The following is a 20,652-nucleotide window of genomic DNA, read 5'->3' on the forward strand; positions in this document are numbered from 1 at the left end:
TTCTCCATGGGCAGAAGAGGGCAACAAGAAGCTTAAATGAAGGACCGGAAGGCCACTATCCACACAAACCTCTTTACCATGTTAAGGGCTTCATCTAGGCTTGTGTTCTCTCTTCTCATATAGGGCCACCTGGATGCTGACCCAGGAGGCATGACAGCTCAGAGACCCTATCAGTGACATAGGTCTACTATAACTAGAGCACTGTGAAGCTCCCTTTGGGACTGTGGAGGTCCTGCCTTCTTCATACACTTCCAGGCCTTTTGCAAACATGGGCATATTTTAATGTCAAAACTTGGAACAATAGTACAGACTTCTTTTTTTTTCCTTTTTGATTTTTAGAGTCAGTGTTTCTCTGTGTAGCTTTGTACGCTGGCCTCGAACTCATGGAGATCTGCCTGCACCACCACTGCCTGACTTACACAGATTTCTTGATGTTTGATGTTGGACATTTCCCTGACCACTTGAGGCCTGTTCTTCAATGCTAGGGCAAAGTCATGAATTTCATAATATTTACGAAAGACTCAAATATACATTAATGCTGCCTTCCAACTCCTTCTATCCCTGGAAGATTGAGCTCATCTTTGATGTTCCCATCTCTTATTGACCTGCAGATCCCCTGGTTCTTTCCTGTTTTCTTGGGTCATCTGGAACTCTACCTTCTATCTTTTACTTGTTTCAAAGGGCTTTCCTTTGATTTCACAGGGAAGGTTTCCATTCCCTTTTCTGGCTTCAGTCCAGGCATTTCTGGTTTTTCTCTTACATCTTTACTTTTACCCTAATATTTTATTACATTGATGGATTGATTGATGTGTGTGCCACAGTGTAGAGTTCAGAGACAACTTGTGGGAGTCAGTACTTTCCTTTCATTATGTGGGTTCCAGGGATAGAACTCAGGTTCATCAGATGATAGATAGATAGATAGATAGATAGATAGATAGATAGACAGATAGATATGTATAGATAGGCAGATGATAGAGATGGATGATAGATGGATGTCAGGTAGATGAGAGAGATGGATGGTAGGTAGACAGATGATAGAGATGGATGATAGATGGATGACAGGTAGATGAGATAGATGAATCATAGGTAGGTAGACAGATGATAGAATCAGGTTCATCACTGATAGCAAGTGCTTGTACCCACAGAGCCATCTCACCAGCACATCTTTTTTTTTATGTTTAGAGTATCAGAAGTAGAAGTTCTTTTTTTTCTTATTTATTTTTAAATTTAAATTTAAATTAGAAACAAGGTTGCTTCACATGTCAATTCCTCACCAGCACATCTTAATATTGCTGAAACAATAGATTTCACTTTTTTGAATACATTTTATTTATGTATTTTTTAACATATGAGTGTTCTGTCTGCATGGATGCCTACATGCCAGAAGAGGGTCCCATTATAGATGGTTGTGAGCCACCATGTGGTTGCTGGGAATTGAACCCAGGATCTCTGGAAGAAGAGCTAGTGCCCTTAACCACTGAGCCATCTCTCCAGCCCAAGAATTGGTATTGAATATATTTCACTTTTTTTGTTTTGTTTTTCAAGACAGGGTTTCTCTGTAGGTTTGGAGACTGTTCTGGAACTCTCTTTGAAGACCAGGCGGGCCTTGAACTCACAGAGAACCGCCTGCCTCTGCCTCCCGAGTGCTGGGATTAAAGGCATGCGCTACCACCGCCTGGCATGAGCTCTGAGATCTTAAAGATGAAACCTGAAGCCTGATTTCCACCCAACCTTTTCTTCCCAGTGTGTATTGTGCCACACACTGGCAAGCCCCACCCCTAACTCAGAGGTTACATTGATACAAAGAGAACCCAGACTGTAACAATAGGTCCACTCCTCTCCTCAGTCCCAGCTGTCTAGATAGTGTTACAGAGATCTGGCTTGAAAGATGTACAGTTAATGGTGGTTCAAAGCCAAGCCCTCTAACTTTCCTAGTGGGACAGAGACTCATCTTACAGGAAATGTGGCTGCATGGACAGATCACTTGTTTTCAGATGATCATCTAGGTTACAGACAGAATGTGTTCTTTCAAGGAATAACCACAACAAAGGAAGGATCAGGGTACTAAAACATGAGAAGACAGAGAGGAGGTCACAGGACTCGGGGAGGGCCCTGTAAGGTAGACAAGGAGATAAGGAAGGGCAGAGGGGTGGTTCAGGGATGTCTGGGAATTAGGAAAGGGGCTTAGGGACTCAGCAGGCACAGGGGAAAAAATGCTAATGTTAGAAGCTTGGAAAGCCAAACGTTCTCTGTAAGTCTTTGGTTAGATTTTGTTCTGGGAGTAAGGATTCCAGTGCTGAGTGTCTAAGGCTAAGACAGCAGAATAGGATATCTGTGTTCTGTTCTGGTTTTTTGTTTGTTTTGTGTTGTGTTTGTTTGTTTGTTTGTTTGTTTGACAGAGCTCTCCTTAATTTGAGCAAGAAAGGTCATTTCCACCAGACTGACCAGGAAAGTCACAGACAAGCATGCTGAGTCTCCAGTAGTATTGCTCAAGTCTAACAATACAAAAGGTCAAAATATAACGTGATGTGTGTAGGGCTCTGCCCCCAAAAGGCATCAAGACTGTACACTTCCCACAAGAACAGCAATGAATCTCTGTGAGCTTCGGCAGGACCCAGTTTTCATGGTGGAAATCTCAGCCTAGTTTCTTCCTTCTGGATGTGCCTGTAAGGTCACTCTGCCCCTCAAAGAGACCCAGCTTTAGGGTCCCATGACCTCACTCCCTACACATCTTCCTAGAGTTAGACTGGTGTGAACCACCTTCCCAAGCACAGCAGGCAACTCTGGGGAGTCTAGGAACATTTGGAGTCCCCAGGTCATTCCTGGCTTTGTCCCCAGAGGACCGGAAGCTGTTTGTGGGGATGTTGGGCAAGCAGCAGGGTGAGGAGGATGTCAGACGTCTGTTCCAGCCCTTCGGCCATATCGAGGAGTGCACTGTCCTACGGAGTCCTGATGGTACCAGTAAAGGTGACCTGAACTGCCCCTGGGTTTTCCCGGTGACTTTTCTTACCCTCTGACTACTATGGCCTGAATCATCCCATTCTTCTTTCCTGCACTAGGCTGTGCCTTTGTGAAATTCGGGAGTCAAGGGGAAGCTCAAGCTGCCATCCAGGGACTACACGGTAGCCGGACAATGACGGTGAGAGCAGGGATCCAAGGCTGAGGGTGAGGCCAGCGGGGTGGGGACCTCCTCCCTTCACCTGATAGGCATTCCAACGCAAGGGTCTTCCCGGCCTGCTGGGGAAGGCGCTGGGCTCAGCTCAGTCAGGGTCAGTACAGTTCACCATGCCTTCTCTTTGCCCAGGGCGCCTCATCCAGCCTGGTAGTGAAGCTGGCAGACACCGACAGGGAGCGCGCGCTGCGGAGGATGCAGCAAATGGCTGGCCAGCTGGGCGCCTTCCATCCAGCACCACTGCCTCTCGGGGCCTGTGGCGCTTACACCACCGCGGTAGGTGCCTGTCTCTGAGCTGTCATGCCTCCTGGGTAAGACCTGGCTCCGGGTGGGGAGATCAGGTACTTGCCAGCCCTTGAGGCCTCTACAGACGCCCTTCTTCCTTCCCCAAGATCCTGCAACACCAGGCAGCATTGCTGGCGGCGGCACAGGGTCCTGGGTTAGGCCAAGTGGCCGCGGTGGCTGCTCAGATGCAGCACGTAGCGGCCTTCAGCCTGGTGGCTGCACCGCTACTGCCTACAGCAGGTAAAGGGCCCAAGAGACTGAAGCCATGGTTGAAAGGACCTGTGAAGCACTTGCTACTCCCTTAACTCTCTTACCTCTACCTACAGCCAACACATCATCCGGTGGCGGTGGCCCTGGTGCACTCCCCGGCCTTCCAGCTCCCATGGGGGTCAATGGATTCGGCTCCTTGACCCCCCAGACCAATGGACAGCCAGGCTCCGATTCACTCTACAACAACGGGCTTTCTCCTTACCCAGGTGGGTCACTCTACCCTGTTGACCAAACTTCCTGGAAATGGAGTGGAAAGTGAGGCTTCTTCCAGGCAAGGCCCTGCTGGCGGGAAAGGGATTCCTCTGTCTTCCCTGCTGCCTTTCATAGCAGCCTTCCACATCCCACACTCCCATCCAGGGACTCTCCCCTGGGCCCTGCCCACCTGCCTTCATTGTGGGCCGTGGGCCCCCTCTCTCTCCAGCCCTGAGTCCCGGTGTGGCTGACCCCCTGCAGCAGGCCTACGCCGGGATACACCACTACGCAGGTTTTGCTTGGCGCTGCCCAGCCCGGGGGGTGTGGGTGTGGGGTGTTAAAGGACCTCAGAAAGGGATAGGGAGATTTGTGGGAGGGTTAGACTCTGTTCCACAGAGACAACTCTTCCATCCTGTTCAGTCCCCAGCCCCCAACGACTTGTTTTGGAACAAGGGTTGTAGTGAACTGGGTTGAATCTGCCAGAGCTGGCCAGGCAGATGGGGATCCGTTTGGGAAATGACTCCTGGGGGTCACTGCCCACTCCCACCCCTGTCTCCAGCAGCCTATCCCTCGGCCTATGCCCCAGTGAGCACAGCTTTTTCCCAGCAGCCTTCAGCTCTGCCTCAACAACAAAGAGAAGGTGAGAGACCAGTGGCTGGAGAGCAGGGAATTTTGGGGGGGTGTCCCTCGGGGTCCTTCGCCTGAACAAGCCTGCTACTGTTCCTGCAGGCCCCGAAGGCTGTAACCTCTTCATCTATCACCTGCCTCAGGAGTTTGGGGACGCGGAACTCATACAGACATTCCTGCCCTTCGGAGCTGTTGTCTCTGCCAAAGTCTTTGTGGATCGTGCCACCAACCAGAGCAAGTGTTTTGGTGAGCTGATCCGTTCCTGTGCCTCAGGATTCCCTAGGGATCATACATACACAAGGCCTCCAGAGACTGAGTGTCAGAGGACAAAGTATGGGCGCAGAAAGCCTTATATCAGATCACCTTAGAATCTTGGGTAACTATAATGTGTGAGATCAGGAAGGCTTCAGCTTTGGAGTTTGTTTGGAGCCCGATGAGTCTAGGTTTGGAATCAAGAGTTGCCTTCAGACCCCAACTGCAGATCTGAAGCCAGATTGGGAGGAGTGGAATAAAGCAGCCCATCCAAATCAGGGAAATACTCTGAACAACACACAATCCTTTCCCCCCACCAGACTTACTTCCCATCTTCTTGGAAATCACATCTTCAGGAAAGATTTGCCTTTATTAAGCATGTGTCTATGCTTATTTATGGACACAGCATACATGCTCACATAGTTAAGCGATGGAAGGGGACATATGTGATGGACCAAGTCTAGAAATTAGAGAAGGGAGAACTGATAAGCTGAATTCCCATCTAACTGTCTGCCCACACCCTCCAGGCTTTGTTAGTTTTGACAATCCAACCAGTGCTCAGACTGCCATCCAGGCCATGAATGGCTTTCAAATCGGCATGAAGAGGCTCAAGGTCCAGCTAAAGAGACCTAAGGATGCCAACAGGCCTTACTGATCAGCACTCACTGATCAGTCACAGATAGGTGAGTCTTTGATGGATGTCAAGCAAATGGGGCCCAGGTCACAAGACCCTGACAGCTTTGGGGTACTGCCCTCTGAGAAATTCAGGCATAAAGAAAAGAGCCAGAGGCAGGGATTTTCTTTCAATCCAAAGTCCAAGATGAATCAGACAACCTTGGCGTTTCCAGTCTTAGAGAGATGATTTCTAGGAAAACTCAGCCCATTCTATTCTAGTGACAGCTGCAGGAATCCACAGGAGCGGTGAACTCATATAGGAGAGGGCTGTGGTAAATGGGGTTTGGTTCAGTTCATGAGGATCTCATAGGCCGTAAGTCCTGACTTTATAGTGAAGGGGAGAGAACCACTGGGCAGTTTGAGTGCAGAAGAGAGCAGCTAATGTGGAAATGAAGGGAGAGAAGTCAAGATCCTCAAGAGCTAGACCTGCAGGGCTTAGTGGACAATGAGCATTGCGGTAACAAGGTCCAGGTTTCTGGAGAGACCGCAGGAGGCTGCCTGCAACTTGGAGAACTGTGCTGTCCTTGCAGGTCAGCTCACTCAAGCTGCCCCAGAAACTCTCTGCAGGACACTGACTACAGTGATCTGCCTGTGATCTAGGCAAGGGCTGGCTTCTGTGGCCAGGATGCTGCCAGGAAGAGAAACCTTGACACTTAGCTGAGATGTCACAGAGGGGACAGGCATCTCTTATCTTACTCTCAGTGACTTTGCCTTCTCCCGTCCCTGTCTCCTTATCAATTAATACTCAACAACAGAAACTGAAGAGTGAGAAGAAAGGAAAAAGAAAAGCACAGAAATGCTGGAGAGGCCCTACCGGAAGGAGTGGCAGCAGATGGAGGTGGACCGGACCCAGGGCTGGCGCCTGGGGCACAGGCCACTCATCATGTGGGTTGTTCCACGGAGCGTTCAAGCTGGCAGGGCAACCCATGCTGGCTGAAGATCGACTGATCTAAGGGAACCAGCAGAGGGCCTCGGGGGTGCCAAGGGCTTCTCGGCAAGGGAAGCCCAGAGTTACTTCGTTCAAAATCATATCATTCCTTAGTGTTTAGGGACCAAAGGACTATTGCCTTTTTTAAGAATATATATATATCTATATAAATTAAAACAAAGAAAAAAACAGAAGAGAGACAACAAAAAAGACAGTATAGAGTCTCATAAAAAGCTGCCTTTAACTATCCCTAGGAGACAGGGTGAAGGAGACCCTTGATAGCCCCAGCCTAGGCAGAGAGGGCTGTGGAAAGATTGTCCTGTGTCTCATTCCTTCTGAAGCTACTCCCTTACCCTGCCCTTTAAAAAATGATTAAGGATGTGAAATCTAGGCTCGTAGTCCAGCAACAAGAGGCTTATGGAAGCAGTGAACCCACAATCCCCAAACCCAGACAGTATCCCTGAAGAGGCCTCAGGAGGATCTCAGGCCTGCTCTGCTCTTTGCTATCCTGGGAGGGCCCCAGTCATCAGAAGTGGGAACCTGCCTTTCCTTCCTGATGCCTTTTCCTGTGGAGCCACTGCCTCTGCAGGCCGGAAGGAAGAGGGAGCCTTTTCCTTCCCAGTCCAGGTAGACCAAGGCCAAGCCTTTGGCTGAGCTGAGACACCTCCTGTTTCCCCTCCCCTTGTTCCAGTGTCCCCTTGCTCCAGGCTACCTTCTGTCTCTTAGTCTAAGTTTGCCCACCTGTAAAGTAGACTCAAGATATATGTAGAGGGCTGTGACAACAGACATGGAAGGCTTGCTGCTGTAAATACTGCCTTTGAGAAGGGGATAATTTTCACTTTGTAGAAGCTTCAGAATTAGAGGTCCCTCTTTACCCAGGACCCAGGAGGGAAGTAGATGTTTTGCCAAAATACTAATTCATTCCTTTAAAAGTACATCTTTCCTATGCAAGCGTGTCTCACATGTGCTTACCCAAGGTGCTTTTAGATGGTGAGCAGTGTTCAGCTTAGAAGTGGTGTGTGCTCTGTCTGTCTGTCCTTGTCTGTCTGTTGTATACAGTGAGTGCCGTATAAAGCTGATCAACGGTGGTGCTTCCTGCCTGCTTCTGTGAGATGGGCAAAAGACTGAGTTTAGAACACCACAATTCACCTTGCCTAGGTCAGCCCTTTCTAGACCTGCGGGGCCTTGAACACATTTTTTCCTATGGGACTAATTTACACTCCCACCCCTAAGTCACGGATCAACCTAGTTTGAAGCCACACAGGGTGGGGGATACTCTGGTCCAGCCTTGGAGGCCTGCCATCTGGTAACACTGGGACAGTGGAGGATGTGGGTGGGAAAGGATAATTCCTTCCAGATCCTTTCTAAGAAAACATGTTCCCACCTGTTCCTCTGTCTTTGACTGGTTTTTGGAAGTAACAAGAATTAAAACTAAATTTATCAACAACATTACCAGGTTAGCTGTGGTTTCCATCCACAGATAATTGCCAGCTGGGAGAGGAACTGGTGTTGAGGCACACATACACCAGCCTAGTGCTAACCCATAATAGACAAGCGCTTTGGGGACAGGTGGAAATACGCAACATCTGCCCATTCAAACAAAAAGATATTCATGGGCCATAGCTCAGTAGTACAATGTTTACCTTGTGAGCCCAAGGACCTGAGGTCAATTCTTCAGAATTCACAAACAAACAAACAAAACAGGCATGCACCTGTAACCTCAACACTAAGGCGACAGAGTCAAGTGATCTGTGAGGCCCACTGGCCAGCCATCCCAGCCAAATTGTGAGTTAGAAGACAATGAGCGACCCTATCTCACAAAATCTAGATGATAGCACCTGGGGAATGACAGCTGAGTTGTACTCTGGCCTCTGCATATGTGTGCACATACAGGGCACACACAGAAACAAATGCTAGGCATTCACCTAAAAGCACACAGTTCTGACTGTGCTATGTGTTAAGCATTGTTCTAGGGCTCAAGCTACTACCAAGTACCAGAGGCTGAGGGGACACACTGACTATTAGCACAGACAATGGAGGAACACATACGGTCTATAGCAGCCAGAAATCTACTAACTGCTCTGATGTGGGGAGAAGTCCAAGAAAGTCTTCCTGAAGGAACTGGGATATTCATGCAAAGTCTTTGAGCAATCACATAATTTTGAAAGGGTATTTATATTTATAGTCAAGAAATGATAATCACCTTTCCCAGATTCTATTACATTACAGATAAGTCAAGACCCTTTTACCATTCCTAAACCTGCTCTGAACCTTCCTAAACCTACTCAGTACTGAGTCATGTCAAGGCATTTGAAATAACATGGAACTGATTTTACTTCATACTGTAGGCTATGAACGAAGGCATGACAGACTCTAGATCCCCAAGCTGCAGGGGTTGGTGCTATTTAGATCAAGGGTTGGCAAACCTGACCTATTACATATTTTTGCATGACATACAAATTAAGAATTATTTTTTAAAGAGTGATTTTTAAATTTTTTCCAAGGATTTTGTTACATTTTTAAACTATGAGTATGTCTCTCTCTGGAGAAGTGCCCATGATTGCAGATGCCCATAGAGGCCAGAAGAAGGCATTTGGGTTCATGGAACTGAAGTTCCAGGTGTTTGTCTGATGAGGGTGCTACAAACTGAACTTGGACCTCTGGAAAAGAAGTGCACACTTAACTACTGAGCCATATCTCCAGTCCCCGTTTTATATTTTTTAAAGAGTTGTCAAAACAAAATGATGATATAGAGCCCTATGTGGCTCACAAAGCTTAACACATTTATCTGGCCCCTTAGACAAGTTTACTGACCCTTGGTAAGGTGATGGAAGTTTTGTAGAATGTCTGGGTTTGGGCAACATGGTGTTGTGTCTTTGTTTGTGTGTGCATGTCATATATTGTCTGGCCCTTTTCAATTGCAAGTATCAAAACCTAAACACAAACATCTTTAAGTCATTAGGAAATTAAATAGCTTACATAAACAATAGGTCAAAGGATAAATCCCTGCCTCCAGGCATTGCTGGGTCTAGGGGTTTAAATGATGTTGTCTCCACCTCTTGATCCCACTTCCTTTTATATGCTGATCTCACTACTTCTAGCTCTAAAATCCTAGGGAAGACTTTCCTTGGTCTTGAGCATATGCACACCTCTAAGATGGAAAACTGAGCCACTTTTCCAGGTCTATGAGGAAGGGGAGAAATAGCTCCGAAAAGGGAAAGATAATCAACAGATAAAGAATATCCACCTAGCACATTTGGCCTTTTACTGCATCCACCTAAACTTTCATTGACAAACATACAATTCCAAAACTGTGTTGGCTTAACAGTGTGATAATCCTGTGCCCAACCAAAGCATACACAGCTGCTTTCTGGTGAGAGACAAAACAGTTACAGACAAGGATTGTTTTACCTAGTCCTGGTGCCTTACTGATGTGTGATTCTTGATCAGGTCCAGATGTGTCCTTAAGATTTTGCAGTATGTGGTGGCTAAAAGGCTGGTTTTTCACCCCTATATAATCAATATAAAATAGTGGAAGGAGATTACAGCATAATTTTTTTTAGAACTCTTCCATTTGGAATAAGACAAGAGAAAACAATGGACTCCAATCTATAGCACTTCCTTCTAGATAGTGGAATGACTGCTCCCAATTCTCTCCTTTGGGAAATATCTTTCTTATTGCTCTTTTGTGGACATCTCTAAGAAGATAGCTCTTCTAGAACCAAAACATCACTTAGGCTAATAATTGCCTTAGCTATGAAGATTAGCTGATCCCTGGGTTCTCTGTAGGATAGCAACTCCCATGGTTTCCAGACCCCTGCTGAATGTTCACCTTTGAGTCCTAATCTGGCCCTCAGAAATTATGCCTCTTAGCAACTGTTCTAGGTTTATTCCTGTTGTGATAAAATCCTTTGAAACAGGAAGTTCACAGCCAAGAGCAGAGAGAACTTGGTGCAGACCTACTCAGTGGCTTGCTTGCTTACACTCAGCTTGGTTTCTCTACTTTTACACAGTTCAGGACTCCCTGCCTAGGGGCTGGGGCAAAGACACACAGTGGGCTGCTTCTTGCATCAATTAAGACAATCCCTTACAGACAGACCAATTCAATAATACAGACAATTCCCCATTAAGACTCTTCTCCCATTGGGCGGTGGTGGCACCAGCCTTTACTTCCAGCACTTGGGAGGCATGGGCAGGCAGATTTCAGCGAGTTCAAGGCCAACCTGATCTACAAAGCAAGTTCCAGGACACCCAGGACTGTTTGTTATATAGAGAAACCCTGGGGTGGGGAACTCTTCTCCCATGTGATTCTGGGTTGTGTCAAGTTGACAGAGATAACCATAATGGCAACAGGTCACAGTTTGAACATTCCTCTATTCCTCAGCTTCATGGTTTCTATAACAGCCCATCTATTTTGCTGCCCCTATAGAGACAACTCCCATTCCATTCTTGCATGGCTCATATTCCAACAACCTTGGCCTTCGCCAGGTAGTCAAATTCTCTGACTTCTAGGCCTCAGGCTCAAGAAGATGCTTAGTGCAGAACTGGGGCAACCAATCAAGTACTCATCCAGCCATCAGTCTGTAGCTTCCTGCATGCCACCCCTCCATAGCCAGCTATTACATGGAGGCTACGTCAAGAGGACTCCTGAGGAGACTCTGTCAGTTAATCCTGAATCTGGAACCCAAATAGCTTAGGGACAATGGGCAGAGTCTTCAGCTGTCAATGGGACCTCTGGGGTAGATTTCTTTCCCCAGATGCAACCCAGGTAGGTATCCTGAGTGCAGAGGAAAAAGGCATTTGATCTGAGATGGGCATGGTTACCTCTGACTTCAGAAACAGCTCTGGAGACTGGAGAGATGACTCAGCAGTTAAGAGCACTGGTTGCTCTTCCAGAGGTCCTGAGTTCAATTTCAGTAACCACATGGTGGCTCACAACCATCTATAATAGGATCTGATGCCCTCTTCTGGCCTGCAGGTATACATGCAGAGTACTCATATATAAATAAATATAAAGAGTTGGGCGTTGGTGGTGCACACCTTTAATCCCAGCACTGGGGAGGCAGAGGCAGGTGGATCTTTGTGAATTCAAGACCATCCTGTTCTACAAAGTGAGTTCCAGGATAGCCAGGGCTGTTAAACAGAGAAACCCTGTCTTGAAAAAACAATACATAATATCTATATGTGGGTGTATTAAATAATACATTATACATATATAACATACATACACACATATACATATATTATACATATATTCACACATATTACACACACATACACAAATACATATATCTGGCTCCCAGTCTGCAGCTTGGATCTGGTGCTGTACTTCCAGCTATGTCTTCTGCCCTTCTGAGTTGACACTTAGCACATATTTGGTCACATTTTTATAGACCTTACTTAGCCAGCTAATCATGAAAGGCTGAAAACTGAGTCTGGCTCTCCCAAGGGATGCCTTTGTTGGTCAGCAGGAAATTCAGGGACTTGGGAAGAAAACCTGCAGAATGAGCCTTGGCTTCCAGGTAAGTGGTCCTCAAATGGCCTGACTTAGCCACCTTGGCTCTGGACTCCTGACAGAAAGCCATCCATCCAGGCTAAATCAATTGTAGTTGAATAAGCAGAGGGACCCATTGTTAGGACCCAATGTTGAGATGAGGACTTTATTATATCTCTATATCTTTTTTTAAATTTTATTTTATATCTCTATATCTTAAAGTCTCTGGAAAGCAGACTCTGGGGCAGAGATTAAAATGATGACTTGGATGTGGAAACCCAGGATGGTGGGGTAGGGGGTGAAAGAGACAGGAGGCAATTGAAGGATAATTTAGCATTATATTGGCTACTTCTTTACATGAATGGTGAAGAAAGGGCAGGTCACAGGACGATGCCAGGCTTTTTTCTTAGTATTCAATATTTGCAAGGAGAAGCTGCATTTTGGAGCAGTTAACCAAAGGGATTTCAAAAGAGATTATGTATCTACACCTCCTCTCATCTCTTATTTTCCACTGGCCAAGGTACACCCCACAAAGCAACTCTCAGGCATTTCTCAGTTGCATCATTGGCTCCCTGGGTGATGGGAATGTCAATACACATCTCTACCAAAGATGTGGAAGCAGCAAAGCTACTTGGCATAGGCAGGTGCCTCCCCACAGAGAAAGAAGGAGGTTATTTATGGAATCCAAAAGGTACACGAAGTTTGTGCCCAGTGCATTACACAGGGTTGACAGCCAAGCACCAGAACCCTAGCACTGAGTTCCAAGCCAAAAGTATCTTAACTTGGAAGAGGAAAGAAGTACGTAAGCGTGGTTTTCATGATCAGGAGTCTTTCCTTTTTTTCTGGCCCCAAATTCCAGTATTTCCTGGATATCCCATTTCATTCCTTTTGTTGTCACTCACTTTAGACTTAGGGAAAGAAGGCTGGAGAGATAGGTCAGTGGTCAAAGTGCACAGGCACAGGCTGTACAGGCACGAAGACCATATTTCAGATCCCCAGAACCTACCATAGAAAGTCAGGTAGCTGGCTGCTGTATAGAGATAGGCGATCTCATGAGCAAGTGCCCAGGGAAACTGCCTATAGTGTCAAGTTCTAAGTTTGATTGAGAGATGCTGCCTCAATGAATAAGGTGGAAGATGAGTGGAATAATGACATGACCACCTCAAGGTATGGCTGAGGAGAAGGGTCTTATTGTAGATATGAGGGGTGAGTCCAGTCAGACGCATCTGGACGAGTCCAGAACATGGAGAGAAAGGAGACTAAGCATGACCATGAACTATCTATGAGAGAAAGGGGGGAGAGGAGGAGAGGATGGCCAAGAGAGCCAAGAGGAGAGGGCAGAAGAAGGCACATGGCTAAAATGGCACCATTATATGGGAATGAAACGCAGGGTGGAGAGAGCCTGTGAACTAGAGACGTCTAGGATGGGAGGTGGGACAAGATGACCTGGAGGAGCCAGCATGCCGGGAGCAGGGACTTGCTGAGAGAGCCTGGAGGCTCACATGTGCTTTGGTGCTAATGGGCACCACAGTTAACCATTTGTCTCAGGTTTCTTTTAGACCTGCCAGAGGAGGTATGGTAGATAACTCCCAGCATTAACCTCTGGCCTGCTCTTAACTGCTGAGCCATCTCTCCAGGCCCCAAATAATTTATTTTTTACCTCTGGCCTGCTCTTAAACGAGCATACACATGTGTCTCTACACTTACAAATATTCATATACACACACTAATAGCACATATGAAAAAAAGATTAGGAGAGAGAATTTGACTCATAATTAATAATATGCACAATTATTTTAGTCTCAGCAGTCTGAATTGATGGCCTGAGGCATCAATTGTACTGTTCAGGCTGTGTTAAAAAAATCTCAGGATTTTCAAGATCCAGCATCTAGACATCTTCCTTTCTAGTGCAGCAAAAACCAAGAGTGTATGAGATTAAAACTGGATTCTAATTTATTATTTTTATTGTTTTTCCTTTTTTATGTAAAGCTTGTTTTACTTGTCAATCCCAGTTTCCTCTCCCTCTCCTCCTCCCCTGCTCCCCACCAGCCCCCTATCCCATCCCCTTTCTGCTCCCCAGGGAGGGTGAGGCCGTCCATCTTAAAAGTCCATCATATCATTTGGAGCAGGGCCTAGACCCTCCCCCACGTGTCTAGGCTGAGAGAGTATCCCTCTATGTGGAATGGGCTCCCAAAGTCCATTCATACACTAGGGATAAATACTGATCCACCACCAGAGGCCCCATGGATTGCCCAGGCCTCCTAACTGACACCCATGGCCCGGAAGGTATGGCTCGGTCCTATGCTGGTTTTCCAGCTATCAGTCTAGGGTCCATGGGCTCCCACTTGTTCAGGTCAGCTGTTTCTGTGGGTTTCTCCAGCCTGATCTTGACCCCTTTGCTCATCACTCCTCCTCCTCTGCAACTGGATTCCAGAAGTTCATCTCAGTGTTTAGCTGTGAGTGTCTGCTTCTGCTTCCATCAGCTACTAGGTGAAGGCTCTAGGATGGCATATAAGGTAGTCATCAGTCTCATTATAGGGAAAGGGCATTTAAGGTAGCCTCTCCATTATTGCTTAGATTGTTAGTTGGTGTCATCCTTGTAGATCTCTGGACATTTCCCTACTGCCAGATTTCTCTTTAAACCTATAATGGCTCCCTCTATTATGGCATCTCGTTTCTTGCTCTCCTCTATTCTCCCCAACCCCTGACTCAATCTTCCTGCTCCCTCATGTCCTCCTCTCCCCTCTTCTTCTCCTACTCTTTCTCTAACTCCCTCTCACCTCCCCCAATGCTCCCAATTTGATCAGGAGATCTTGTCCTTTTCCCCTTCTTCAGGGGACCATGTATGTCTCTCCTAGGGTCCTCCTTGTTTCCTAGCTTTTCTAGTGGTGTGGATTGTAGGCTGGTAATCCTTTGCTCTATGATTTTTGTTGAATATGTTTTCTGCACCTTTGAGTTGGGTTTCTTCACCTTCTTCTATACCTATTATTCTTAGGTTTGACCTTTTCATGGTGTCCTATATTTACTGGATATTTTGTGTTCATGATTTGTTGGACTTAAGATTTTCTTTGGTCGATGAATCTATTTCTCCTAGTATATCTTGAACGCCTGAGATTCTCTCTTCCATCTCTTGTATTCTGTTGGTTATGCTTGATTCTGTAGTTCCTGATCATTTATCCAGCTTTCCTAATTCCGGCATTCCCTCAGACTGTGGTGGATTTTTTTGTTTTTTTGTATTGTCTCTATTTCAACTTTCAAACTTTATATTGTTTGAATTGTTTCTTGCAATTTTTGGTTAGTCTTTTCCTCCATTTCTTGAATTGTTTTGTTTGTTTTTTTTCCATTTCTTTAAAGGCTTTTTTCATTTCTTCTTTTAGGGTTTTTATCACCTTCATGAAGTTGTTCTTTTTTTTTTTTTTTTTTTTTTTTGATTTTACGAGACAGGGTTTCTCTGTATTGTTTTGGAGGCTATCGGTCCAGCCCGGCCTGGAACTCACAGAGATCTGCCTGCCTCTCCCTCCTGAGTGCTGTGATTAAAGGCGTGTGCCACCACCGCCCGGCTTCATGAAGTTGTTTTTAAGGTCATTCTCTTCTGCTTCATCTGTATTGGTATATTCAGGTTTTTCTGGCATAGAGTCCCTAGACTCTTATGGCATCATTTTGGTTTTTCTGATGTTGAATGTGTTCTTATATTGTCGTCTTCCCATCCCTTCTTCCAGTGGGTGTAGGTGGGGTCTCTTCTTCTCCTGGTGGGTACATTTGTTTATGCTGCAGAATATTACTTTAACTGTGTATAGGTGTGTTACATTTATTTATGCTGTATTTGTATAACGATGTCAGGGTGTGTGTTTAATTATGTAAATGTAAGGTACCTGATTGGTATAATAGAGAGCTGAAGGGCCAATAGCTAGGCAGAAGAGGAATAGGCAAGACTGGCAGGCAGAGAGAATCAATATGTGGAGAAATCTAGGTTCAAGCAAGGGGGAATGATAAAAGGAGGAGGATGAGGCCGGGTGGTGGTGATGCAGGGCCAAAAGTCAAGGTGGACAGAGACAGCAATAAAGTAAGAAAGGTAAAAAGCCCCACAGCAAAAGGTAGATAAATTTAAGTTACGTTAAATTTAAGTTAAAAGAGCTAGACAGAAACGTGCCTAAGATAGGCTGAGCATTCAAAACTAGTCTCTGCGACATGATTTGGGAGCTTGTTGGTGGCCCAAAAGAGAAAACCTAGTACACAGCTTGAATTAGGAATCCCCTCACAGTTCAGTTAATTACAACTTATGCACCAGACATCTCAGGAAACATGTAGGGAGCCTATGGGTCTTGGGCACAGCTATGGAAAACACAATTCCCAAAGAGTGGACTCAGGAGCTGGACTAATCAAAAATGTCTACTCATAAGCTCAAGTCTGAAACTGGGTGATTTCATTCACCCCATTTTAGCCACTTTTCTTGATACTGTGATAAAATACCTGAGAGGAACAACCTATGGAAAAAAGGCTTATGTCTGGCTCATGATTCCAGAGAAATTTCAGTCCATTGTGACTGAGAAGGCATGATTCTGGAGTGAGGCACAAGGGGAAATGTCTGGGATCTTGAGCGAGGGTCTAATTGCTCCCCTCACTCCCTCTTTCTATGAAGGGACATCAACACACCCAGTCTTGTGAGGGTCACTTGTGGTAACCACTGCTTCCCTGATTAATGGTAATGGGTATTAGGGTCAGAGGAGAGTGTCCCACAACACATTTTTTTTTTTTTTGGTTTTTACGAGACAGGGTTTCTCTGTATTGTCAGAGGCTATCGGTCCAGCCCAGCCTCGAACTCACAGAGATCCGCCTGCCTCTGCCTCCCAAGTGCTGGGATTAAAGGCGTGCGCCACCACCGCCTGGCCCCCACAACACATATTAACAAAACTGTACCTATGGTGGCTGATTTGGTACTGGGGAGATGATTCCATCAGTAAAAGATCGCCATGAAAGCATGAAGATTCAATTTCGGATCCTCAGTTTCCACATAAAAATCGAGGTGCAGTTGTACCACCTATAATCCCAGCACTGAGGAGCCAGAGACAACCAGCCTATCCAACTGAAGAGCTTCACTTTCGACGAGGCTCTTTCTCAAAAAATAAGGTAGAGTGCATGTGTGTGCACACACAAATGCATGCACGCATGCACACTCACACGGGGAGGGAGTAACTGACAAGGATATGTACGCGTAAGAAAATGAACAAAGTCAGGAAATGATAATAATCTATAAAACGGTTGATATTCACCGCGAGTACGTGAGGACGAGAAGGAAGGGGTTCAAAAGAAGGAATCCTGGGAGGTTGTGGGATTCTGGAGTTTGATGTTTTATTTGTGGAACAATAACCCTTGTTTTCTTAGAAACACTATGTTGAGCTCATTCTCCAGTGCATGGCTCTCAGAAGTCTGTTACCCTTGGTCATGAGTAGGCAAACCCCTTTCTGAACTGCTATGAAAAATTTGCACTCTAAGACTTAAATATAGCGTTCAATTTTTTTCAGTTGTTACAATGTAACAAATATCGAAGCTTGTTAGCAGTCGGCTACCTGGGAGCCTTTTACTACATCCAGATGGTATTCATGATTAGGCCAGAAGAAAATCTAGAACCCGGTGAAAAACCCCAAGTGTTCAAACCAAACTTTGGTCTCACATAAAGTTTTATTTTATATGAATGAGTGTTGTCCTGAGTGTATGTGTGTGGACCACATTGGTTTCCAGTGCCCGTAGTGGCCAAAACAGGGTGTCAAATCCTCTGGAACTGTTGTTACAGATTATGGTGAGCTGCCATGTGGGTGCTAGGAATCAAACTCAGGGCCTCAGCAAGTGCAACCACGGCTCTTAATCGCTGAGCCATCTTTTCCACTCCCACTATAATCTTGTGGTTAATTTTTGAGATGCTCTTATATATCCCAGGCTGGCCTTGAATTTGCTGTATTTTTCTGCCTCACGAATGCTGAGATTACAGGATTGCCGTACCACACAGGTGTGCATAAACCAAGGCTCTGTGAGTGCTAGGCAAGCACGCTAAGTGAGCTATGTCCCCAGGACCCCACGTTGTTTGTCCCGAAGGCCAGGCAGATTCCAGAACACTGAATGAAGCAAGTGTGCATGGGGTTGAGACAGATTTAAGAAACTTAATTTTTGATTCATATTTTGCCTGGCTTCAACCTGCACCGAGTGGACACCTCAGTATCTCTATACAGTCCAGATCGCTTTCCTTCCGCAGTCCTCCCAACCACACGAGGCGACAAAGAAACACATTATTATTTTTTTTTTTGGCAAACCGAGAGCGCCTCTTTCTCATTCGCCCTCCAGTACCCAGGGAACAGGCGCCACCCACTCGCTCCCTCACGCCTTCATCTGTCGATCACTGCGCACGCGCGCCCAGGCCGGCATCCTGGGACGGGGACAGCCTAGGTACAGCTTGCTGCTAGGCGGCTGGTCCGGAGCAAGACACGTGACCGCAGTGTCTTCTCCCGAGCGTGCGCAGAATAGCCCAGCGTGCCCGGGACGGCACGCTGAGGCGTGTGGTGCGCGACCTCGCCCGCCCGCCTCGGTCCCCGCCCCTTGGCCTGCCGCTCCGCCCCCGCGGGGCGTCCCGGGCCGCTCGTCCCCTCCGCGGCGGCCGCGCGCGGCCCGGGGTCGCCGTGAGTACGCTGTAGGCTGGTGTGCGGGGAGGCCGGCGCGGGATGGGGCGGGGCGGCTGGCGGCGGTGAGCCGCAGAAGGCTTCTTAACGGGGAAGGCCGGGGCTGGGGCCCCCACGGGGGATATCTGGAGAAGAGGCCTCAGGCCCTGCCCTGCAAAGCAGGTGTCCTCGCCAGCATCCCGGTCCTCTCCCACCGCAGGTGCCTGGGTTATTGCTGGCCGGCAGGAATCGCCCCTCGGCTTCCCGCTTCGTCCTTTGTTTAGTAGCTTAGTGCTTCTGACACTCCTTTTGGAGTGGAGTTTTCCTCTGTTAGCACACAGATCTGGGAGTCAAACCCAAAGTGTAGACGTTGAGATCAGAGGTTTCTCTGACTGTGTGGATGTCAAATGGTCACCCTGAAAAGTGTCTATGGACTTAGAGGGAAAGACTGTTATGAGTCGTCCTAAGGCTTATTTACTTCTAGCATAATATCATAGAAATAGATCAAGCATGTTATGAGAGCTGCCATCACCCAAAATAAACAAATACTGAACGCAACAGCACTCTTCTCTGGTCACTCTGACAGTCTCTATTTGGCCCAGCTCCTTTTTTTTTTTTTTTTTTTCTCCTTCTCTTAGTTCATTAACCGCTGCATTAGTTACTGCCTCACCGCATGAAAAATGGATATATTTAGGACCTATCAAATGTTCGAGTGCCTTATGCAAGTTGTGTGACCTCCCTAGGTTGGAGTATTAAATATATAACATAAAAACTTTGAACTAGTCCATCTTTCAGCCCCCTCTTCTTTTTTTTTTAACGTCTGTGAATTCCAATCCACCACCTGCCTCTTTCCACTCTCCAGTTTTTAAATCTACTCTCCATCCCTAAGGGAAGAGCATTTAGTGTTGAGGGTTCAAGTCTTTTCATTAAAACAGCCTGTGTTTGAAAAATTGGTAATTTCATAAAACTCTGATTTTTTTTTTCTCCTTTTAATAGCAGCAGAAGCCAAGCAGCAAACCTTGAAGAGATGCTCTGTGGTGAAAGACCTTGAAAAAGTTGGCACTTGTAGCCTAAGCTGCCATCATTCTGCTACTCACCCCAAGACAACCCTGGGCTGGACAGTAGCGCTTCCCTCTGTACTCCTCCACGGTCATCCATATCAGCACTTGACTGTTTATTTTCAAATCTCAAAACTCCAGTCTCCAGAACTTCATAATTTGCTTTTCGGCTGCTTTGAAGGTGAATGAAGTCTTGATTTTTAAAAAGCATTTTGTGTGATTGTTGTTGATGTATAGAAGTGTTTAAGTTCTTATATTTATCTCCCATTTGGCTTAGGTCCCTAGTGGGGTGATCATTCAGTAGTTCAGTAAATGTGTTATAGATGCTGAGAACAGTGAAAACAGTAAAAATCTTTGCTTGTAGAGCTTACAATATGTTGAGAGGTAAATGTATGTTACAGTGGTTAGAGTGTGGTGAAGGAAATAATTGGAGAGGAATAGGGAATGCTGGTGTAGGTATTATTACTACTGTTCTTATTTTTTAGTGTAGATCTTTTTGTTTAAACAATACTCTATTTATTATGCATTCAGTCTTCTGCCTGCAGGCCAGCAGAGGGCACCAGATCTCATTCAAGGTGGTTGTGAGCCACCATGTGGTTGCTGGGAATTGAACTCAGGACCCCTGGAAGAGCAGTCAGTGCTCTTAACCTGTGAGCCATCTCTCCAGTCCCCTAGTGGAGATCTTTTACATAGGGTAGTTAAGGTTACCTTTGACCAGAGTGTGGCTATCCAAAAAGGAATCATAAAAGGGGGCAACAGTAGAGACAAGGCTATGTTGTGGGACTGTGCTTACTGTCTTTGAAGAATAGCAGGGGGACAAGGGGAATCTTCCTATTAACATGGAGCATTGACTTTCTAGGGAGAGCCTTTGATTTTATAATTGCAGAGTTTCCATCAATATACCAAAAAGCAAGGAAACCTTTGTATACTGACATTGTCTTTTTTTTTTTTTTTTTTTTTTTTTTTTGAGACAAAGCACCTAGCTGTACTGGAACTAATTATGTAGACCAGGCTGGCTGAGAACTCAAAGAGATCCACTTGCCTCTGCCTCT

The 20,652-nt window shown here is 46.2% G+C and overlaps 2 protein-coding genes across 11 annotated transcripts in view; both read left to right on the top strand.

Moving 5' to 3' along the window:
- Celf6 (CUGBP Elav-like family member 6) overlaps positions 1-7,789 on the top strand; it is a 32,201-nt gene extending 24,412 nt beyond the window's left edge. The window contains exons 4-13 of one of the 4 annotated variants that reach the window (XM_005069634.4): positions 2,839-2,967; positions 3,060-3,139; positions 3,305-3,448; positions 3,565-3,697; positions 3,784-3,933; positions 4,149-4,211; positions 4,479-4,559; positions 4,649-4,792; positions 5,326-5,481; positions 6,229-7,789. In XM_005069634.4, coding sequence (XP_005069691.1) covers positions 2,839-2,967; positions 3,060-3,139; positions 3,305-3,448; positions 3,565-3,697; positions 3,784-3,933; positions 4,149-4,211; positions 4,479-4,559; positions 4,649-4,792; positions 5,326-5,453 — 1,052 coding nt within the window. In that variant the 3' untranslated portion in view covers positions 5,454-5,481; positions 6,229-7,789. The remainder of the gene's footprint in view (positions 1-2,838; positions 2,968-3,059; positions 3,140-3,304; positions 3,449-3,564; positions 3,698-3,783; positions 3,934-4,148; positions 4,212-4,478; positions 4,560-4,648; positions 4,793-5,325; positions 5,482-6,228) is intronic. The other 3 variants (XM_040730084.1, XM_005069635.4, XM_021226877.2) reach the window with 3 other exon arrangements.
- Positions 7,790-18,470: 10,681 nt separating this feature from the next.
- The window catches only part of Parp6 (poly(ADP-ribose) polymerase family member 6), a 36,055-nt gene continuing 33,873 nt past the window's right edge, over positions 18,471-20,652 (top strand). For 3 of the 7 annotated variants that reach the window (XM_040729803.1, XM_040729806.1, XM_040729808.1), the window contains exons 1-2: positions 18,472-18,563; positions 19,539-19,781. The gene's annotated coding sequence lies outside the window, so the exon portion shown is untranslated. Of the gene's footprint in view, positions 18,575-18,617; positions 18,763-19,538; positions 19,782-20,652 lie in introns of those variants that run through there. The other 4 variants (XR_005870273.1, XM_040729807.1, XM_040729804.1 and 1 more) reach the window with 3 other exon arrangements.

The sequence above is a fragment of the Mesocricetus auratus genome, unplaced genomic scaffold, assembly GCF_017639785.1.
Source record: "Mesocricetus auratus isolate SY011 unplaced genomic scaffold, BCM_Maur_2.0 Super-Scaffold_100022, whole genome shotgun sequence".
NCBI classification, from domain to species: Eukaryota; Metazoa; Chordata; class Mammalia; order Rodentia; family Cricetidae; genus Mesocricetus; species Mesocricetus auratus.